The sequence below is a fragment of the Taurulus bubalis genome (assembly GCF_910589615.1).
Source record: "Taurulus bubalis genome assembly, chromosome: 14".
Lineage (NCBI taxonomy): Eukaryota > Metazoa > Chordata > Actinopteri > Perciformes > Cottidae > Taurulus > Taurulus bubalis.
In genome coordinates, this window is record NC_136602.1 from 5,821,324 (window position 1) to 5,828,847 (window position 7,524).

The 7,524-nt window shown below is 39.3% G+C and overlaps 1 protein-coding gene across 3 annotated transcripts in view; it reads right to left on the bottom strand.

Annotated features, from left to right (window-relative positions):
• Positions 1–785: 785 nt before the first annotated feature.
• sptbn1 (spectrin, beta, non-erythrocytic 1) overlaps positions 786–7,524 on the bottom strand; it is a gene marked incomplete at both ends in the record, with an annotated part of 66,964 nt that continues 60,225 nt past the window's right edge. For all 3 annotated transcript variants that reach the window (XM_079230107.1, XM_079230106.1, XM_079230105.1), the window contains 4 exons: positions 786–1,001; positions 1,120–1,162; positions 1,792–1,965; positions 2,053–2,252. In XM_079230107.1, the coding sequence (XP_079086233.1) occupies positions 786–1,001; positions 1,120–1,162; positions 1,792–1,965; positions 2,053–2,252 (633 nt within the window). The remainder of the gene's footprint in view (positions 1,002–1,119; positions 1,163–1,791; positions 1,966–2,052; positions 2,253–7,524) is intronic.

The following is a 7,524-nucleotide window of genomic DNA, read 5'->3' on the forward strand; positions in this document are numbered from 1 at the left end:
ATAGAAAACACAAAATATAGCAATAAGAATAATAAACAGGGATATTCTGGGAACTCCTCTACAGCGTGTTGTTGTTCAGCGGCAAACTCTGATTTTTTTTTATTCATGACAGCAGCTGCCTGAAGCGTTTGCAAACGTCATTTAAAATTTGTTTCCCATCAATTGGATTTTTTTTTATTTGTTTTTCCTGCTCCTTATCTTACAAAAACTGAACAGAGGACACAGGTTGGTGTGTTGTAGCTGTACTGAAGCTCTGAGCCAGACCGGACGGTTGATAGGCACAGAGTGGAGAGTTTTGGCTCGGAGCTTGCATGCTGGAGTCACGCTTTAAAAGAGAGGAAGAGGAGGAAGAAAGAATAGAGGGAAGGGAAAAGAGAGGCTGTTTGGGATTTAACTTGCAGCTGCTTATCCTGTAACTGCTGTAACAACTGTCCAGATGAGTCACATGGGAACATGAACGGCCAATGAAGCATCTTTTTCCTCATCAACTTACCGTGTTATCATCTAATATTATCACATTAACAGACTAACAGTTTTGAGTACATTTTAATCCATTTAGAAGTAAATTGAATTGCACGTCGAGCAGTTATTCTACTAGTTTTTAGTTATGACAGTATTATCAGTCGCTACGAGCTGACTCTAAATCAAATATTCCGTCTATTGACATGGACATCTTCAACAAATATTTGATCAGATATGGATCGATAATGAGGAGCGACCCCAAACAGCACCGGAGGAATGAGAAGGAGGAGGAGGAGGAGGAGGGGGAGGAGGAAGAGGAGCGTCTATTTCTTCTTGCTGAACAGACTGAAGCGTTTCTCCTTGTCTTTGTCCCGTTTGCCCGGGCTGGACTCTGGCGCCGCCGCGGTGGCGACGGAGGCCGGCAGCGTCTGAGCGCGTGCGGCCGGGGCGGGCGTGCTGTGGCTGCTGGGCGTCACCTCCGCCGCCTTGTCGACCGTCATGGCGGTCGAGATGGCCGAGATCCACAGGTTCATCTCCTCCTGGAGGATGAAGAGGAGGAGAGAGGAGCGATGTTAATGGAGGACGGAGACAGAGAGATTGTAAATATATAAATAGGACGAGGCACTAAAATAGTGACAAATACAAAAAATTACTTACGTCATCTTTGGCTTGGAAGAGATACTCATTCCCATCAGTAATCCTGTGGAAGAGAATGCATTTAACAATAATCAATACCAGAGAAAAACATGACAAATGTGTTTTCAGCATGGAGGAGTTCCTCTCCAACAAAACATCAATAACTGCTGACCGCTCTCTTAAATAGTCTTCGTTTTGACCCTGATGAAGGCCACGAACAGAAATGCAATGATCTCACATTAAAGCTGTTCTTTATACTACCAGTGTCAAGACCATCCCATCTGCATATGAATAAATAGAGTGTGTTAGTGTTTCAGGAAAAACCATGTTGGTCTGAGACAAGAAAGTTCAATGTATTTTGTCTTTTTTATTCTTCACTGTTATTCTTTGTATTGCTTCTGTTTAGGGAAAAACAATGCTCCAAGTTATGATGTAAACAGGAAGTATAATATTTGTGGTTTACCTTATGTAAGATTGGCTTTTCCTATGATGTTTAAGTGGATTTAATCTGATCGACGTCAGAGATAACATGTTAGGATGTGACCGAGTTATGATCTTTGACAAACTGTGGAACCTCACCTCGGACAGAATCTTTACCAACATCGATATTTGATTGAGTTTGGCTACGTTTAAGAACAAAGATAAACTAATCATCCGTCAACCTGTCATATGTGCTCTTGAAATACTTCTCACTTGAGCTTGAAGACATGTTTCTTCTTCTTGTAGTCCAGCGCCACCTCGCAGATGGCGTCCTTCAGGCTGACAGGGATCTCGCTGTGGTAAGGGATGCCCTGACTGGCGCTCTTCTGATCCTTATAGAAGCCCATCTCCTGCTGGTTGATCACACAGTACACGTTGTGCCACGACCTGCAGGGACACAGTGGGATCATTTATTACACTTATCAATTTCATCAGAGCAAAAACTATTCCCGACAGTCACCCGGCGGTTCCTACCGGCTCGACGCCTTCTTGTTGTGTCCCTCCCACTCGTGTTTGCGGTGCAGGAAGCTCTCCAGCTGGGACGTGGGAGCGTCCTGCTGCGACTTGGCCGGCAGGGTCGCCGCCTGGCTGGCCTTGCCCTTGCGAGCCGCCCCGGGAGACCCCGTGGGGCTGGGCTCCGACACCCCATTCACCACCTCTCCGCCTTCCGCGTCCTGGAAACAGAGGAGAGAGGAGAGTCAGAGGACGACTGAGGAGGGAGGGATCTCTCTCACACGCTTTTGTTTCTCTCTCAGACACAGAAGCTGTAAATCACAGTTATCAGAGCTGCAGCATGCAGAGCAGAATCACAGGCTGTGTAGACACAACTGTCTGAACGTACCCAAAACTACAATTTTTGTAAACCTTTATGAATCATGAATTTGATTCTCCTCAAACAGACTAAATAAAACCTGAACTGCACTGTGAACAACTTGCACCTACAATTTTTCACAGGTACTCTCTTCAATCCGAAAGCTAAAATATCTTTGCATTTAGGCAGAGACCATGAACTGACATCAAACTGCTAAATCACTTCAATAGCATTACGACTGATAAGTTAAGATGCCTTTCAAAAACATATTCATTTCACTGCACAACAAAGCTCTCCAAACCAAACTACACAGGGAAATGATGCAACAATGAGGACACAAATGCAACTAAATGCAATTAAAATGATCTAAAGAAAATATTCAAACTAAAAAAAACAGAGGAGAGACCAAGTCACAACAAATCATTAGCGAGTCTCCAAGTCCCAAGCCAGTTGAGGACCCCAAGATGTCCCGAGTCCTAAACATGGACTGATGAAGCTGTAAAGGAAAGCATCTATGAACCGCCAACCAGCCTTGTTGTCATTAAGTTTAGCAGAAAATCAAATAATATGTGTTAAATAATGCACCGTCATTGGTTTGAGGATTCAAGTCTTGAAACCTCTAGTTAATTCTCATAATGAAAAAGTCAAGTTCAAAGTCTTGTTTGATTTCCTAAAGTCGAGCCTGAAGTTACTAAATGTGGCCTCTGAACTGAACTACTAACTACTCTTAAAGGCAAAGTAAGCTAATCTCTCACACACGACCAAACTGGACTGCAGATCCGTCCATCAAGCCACCAACATCAGCTACTTCAGCCTTTGTAAATGCATTTAGAAGCGTTTGTGTGTTTTTAGCATTTAATTAAGTGAGCCCAGCGCTCGATTCCAGCACCGATTAGAAACACATTGAGAGCACAGAGCGGTGACACATCAGATCATGCACTGATTACAGGTTTTAGGACATGCACGGTAAATCACAACACCACTCAATAAACACACAATATGGTGGACAGTGGAGTGAGGAAACACAAGGGGAGGGAGAAGCTAGCAGATGGGGAAACAAAAAAAAAACCTCAATAAAATCTCAAACAATTATCAACAAAATTGCTTGGAAGTCATTACTGGGCATCATTATTGGTGAGGGGAGAATGCGATTGGCCTAGTATCAAAACAGATTTTTATTTTTCCACACCACACCCACTCCAACCGGATGCTTATTACCCCGTTACTGAGCTCTTCAAGGGCTGGACCAATGGCGGGGACTCTTTTTGAGCACGGGTCAGAGGCCGGGCCGATCCTGGGAGCTTTAACTGAAGGGCTGCAAGAGCTGGACCGATCCTGGGAGCTTTTATTTAGAGCTTAGCGAGAGCATTTACTACGGATCCCGAGAGCATTTACAAAACTTTCCCCGACCGCTAATCAAAGGTTTGGACCAATACTGAGATTTATTTTAGTGGCTTGTTAACGTTGGACCTCCTACTGGAAGAGGGAAAAGGTCTGGACCAGTTCCAGGAGCTGGAGATTAAAGCTTATCAAGCTTTCTTGACAAGCTTCTATTCATTCTAAGAACTTTGATAACAGTTGACTAATCTTTATGGTCGTTTCATCTCTTCTAAAAACTGTTTGGGTAAGAAACTTTGAATTGAGGCTGATATGACGCAATGCTAACACTCATGTTTCTACTTAAAAAAATAAGAGACAATGTGGTCTTATTTTTATTTTACTGAATGATCAAATATCAAAGTATATTAGGTACTGCATATAATAATGCATATGACATTTCAACTATGGCACATACTCCTACTTTCACAATAGACCAAATCAGAAATTGTCTTAGTTATTACTTCATGAGGATTTTACTTTGAAGTCAGATTGGACAAGTAAAGCCGGGCAGACTCTGGACGGATTAAGACAGATTTTTAGAACCGTGTCGAATTCCTGTGAGGTCGTTTGATTCGCAGCTTGAGGTCACGACTCGCAATTATTTTTCCGATCAACAATATGGCTCTCGGATAATTGGTTGGATTTCTGGCGAAGTGACTAATGGCCGTCTGCAATTTGTTCAGTGGTTTATTTCCCACATGGCTGCTGTCAAATACCCATTATAGACTGCAGTGACCTTGTTTTAGTTTTATTGTAGCAGTATTTTAAATACTGTGACTAAATGTGGCCTTGACTGATGCTGGCGTGATGTAAAACTAAACTTAGTCGGTGTCTTCAACCTGCAGCTCCATATTTTGTATCGTTTCTTTTTACTTTTCTAACGTGTCTGCCCAACTTTATACCGAATATGATATGTAGCAGGTATATTTTCAAGTTAGTCCTGATCTTTAAAAAAAAAAACTGTTAACCACAACAATCAACTAGAAAACGTTAACTGTGGGAAGTAAATGTCTTTATAATAACAGCCATTTGTCAGGAAACATCAGCAACTATGTGCAGTTACCTTCCTTTTCCAAAAATTAAATTGGTTTAATAATTACAATTTCTTGTGAAGTAATTAAATTACTCAGCGGTTGCCAACAATTATTTAGTTGTTGTGAAAACAAAGAAAATGCTTCTAATGAGTTGGTTTATGGCCATCTAATCCTTATTTAAACTTAGTGTTCACTTTATTGATTTTTGATCCACGTCAATGCAAGAAGCCTGCTCTGGAAACCAAAATATATACATGTGTTAAAATAAAGCCCCAGGGTGAAAACTGGTGAAGAACATGGGATGAAGAATTACAACATTGACAGAAAACTCAACTGAAACGCTAATGATGGTGACAGCAGGACACAACAAAGACACTCGTATGTGGAGAGAAGTCACAACTACACATTGAGAACACAAACACACAAACCAGAATGGGTCTGAGTGCTCTGATCGGTTCTGACAGGGTTTATTAGGGAATGTGTGTTAGTCGGGGAACTAATGACGAAGATGGATGGACATGCAACAGAAACCATGGAGAAATAAAGACGTCATCACAGTAAACAATGGAAATAAAATGGTGATACAAAACAGTGTTGCAGAGACAAAAGATCTTAATCCAGTATATATGAGGATGGAGGAGGTATGCACAGACACACACAGACACACACACACACACACACACACACACACACACACACACCACGAGATTTGTCTCCATGCTTATATATGAATGAAAGATCAATTTTCCATTAAACTGTGGAATGATTTTGAAGATTCATTCATATACACATGGTCAGCATATATGGTCAACCTTAAAAAAAAAAATTAAAATAGGTTTTAAGTTCCAACTAAATTATATATGAAATGTGAAATTAAAATTAGAAAGTGCATTATTGATTTTCCTTTTTACTAAACAATAGTAACGTAATAGGTGATGATGCAGAGGGAATGAGCAAAACCAATGTGATTTTCCCGTTTAATTAGTTATGCTTATCATTGTGATATTTCTCCAACGAGTGGCTTAAAAAGTTGTGAATGCAACTATTTAAATATTTAATGTTTACTAAAATAATCTTAAGTAAACGTTGATAATCTTCTAGACACAAAAACACCTTTATAGTTATAACCAGGTGAAAAAAGTGAATCACATTCAGAGCATCTTTACATGAAGAAATGTACATGCTGTTAACTGAATGGTACTTTATATGAAGTTGTATATGTACACATACTACTTCATATGAAGTAGTATGTTGTATATGTACACATACTGTGACTCGATGAAAAAAAAAAAACATATGGAGATGGTGAATTTGGGTTGTGGGATGTAGACACACATGGGGCATGTAGATACACTAAGAATTGTATTTTTAGCTTTTAAAATAATAATATCGTAGTTTTTAGAATACATTTCTGGACAATATGTCTTGGAAAATATTTTACTTTAGAAAGGGGTTCTCTCCTAAAACAATATAAAGTAGCATTTTGAAATGTAACTGCTCATATATCTGTGATGTTGATAAACAAACTAAACTTATAGCAGCTTAAAATCCTTTATTTTAAGACAATAAGAGTAAGACATAATTTACCTAAATTATTTAGAAGAATATACTACAATGTTTTTGTTGATTTGTTATAACTGATGAATGCATGCTTTATATTTCGTCTGTCATTTTATGTTAAGTTTCATTACCGTATGTGTTACTATGCAGATGACGCCTTAATTTACATTCTGGCATAAATATAATCTATAAAAATACTACAAATGCCCACAAAACTAACTGATCAATAGATTTTTAAATCCCCGTTTGAGGTGGACTTAAGTGTTCATGTTCCAAATGGCAAGTTTATACATGACGACATAAAGTAGCAGCAACATTAACAGTTGAGGGGAGAGGACGGCGGGAGTGTCAAGCTGAGAGAGACAGAGGGGAGAAGGGGAAAGAACCAATGAGGGGAGGGATAGGAACACAAGAGGGGCTCGTTTTTGTGTACAAGTATGTGTGTATGTGTGTGTGTGTGTGTGTGTGTGTGTGTGTGTGTTTCGTGGTCCCATCCACCACTTATGCAGTCACACTCATACCAAAAGGAGATGCATACTTGTTTTTCTAAATGTCTCAAAATGCAAAACATTTAAATGTTGAAATCACAAAGATGACTTTCTGTTTACATTCCTCATGTGCTGCCGTTTGGTTTACAGGGTAGAGATTAGCACAAGTACAAGTTTTAATGTTATTCATTTCTAAATTCTTTCTTGGACCTAATTAAGTACAAGCATTAATGTTAAGTACTTTTAAACAACTTTTATATTTGATTGAGAAATTTCATCAAAAATAAATGTTTTCCACGAAAGACAAGGCCAAGACTAAAACAACTCAGCCCAAAAGCTAACATGTGACTGTTTTTTTTAAATGTTTCAGATTGCATCATGTCAACAATGCATTTAATGTCTTCAATCAGATATATTTTTTACTTGCGTGGTGTTCTTATTGTACATAATGAATGAGCATTGTTGGAGGGAGCCTGAGATCTAAAATGTTTACGCCAACGACTGCTTCCCTGTAATCTTTGCATATGATGCATATTATAATAAATAACTCGAAACTAGAATCATGACTCATTTAAACAGAAGGACTAAATCAAAACAAAGGGAAGCCTTTTAACACAATCTGCAGGTACACTCTTAAATCAGGATAATTATTGCTCAACCCACTATGTTTTAA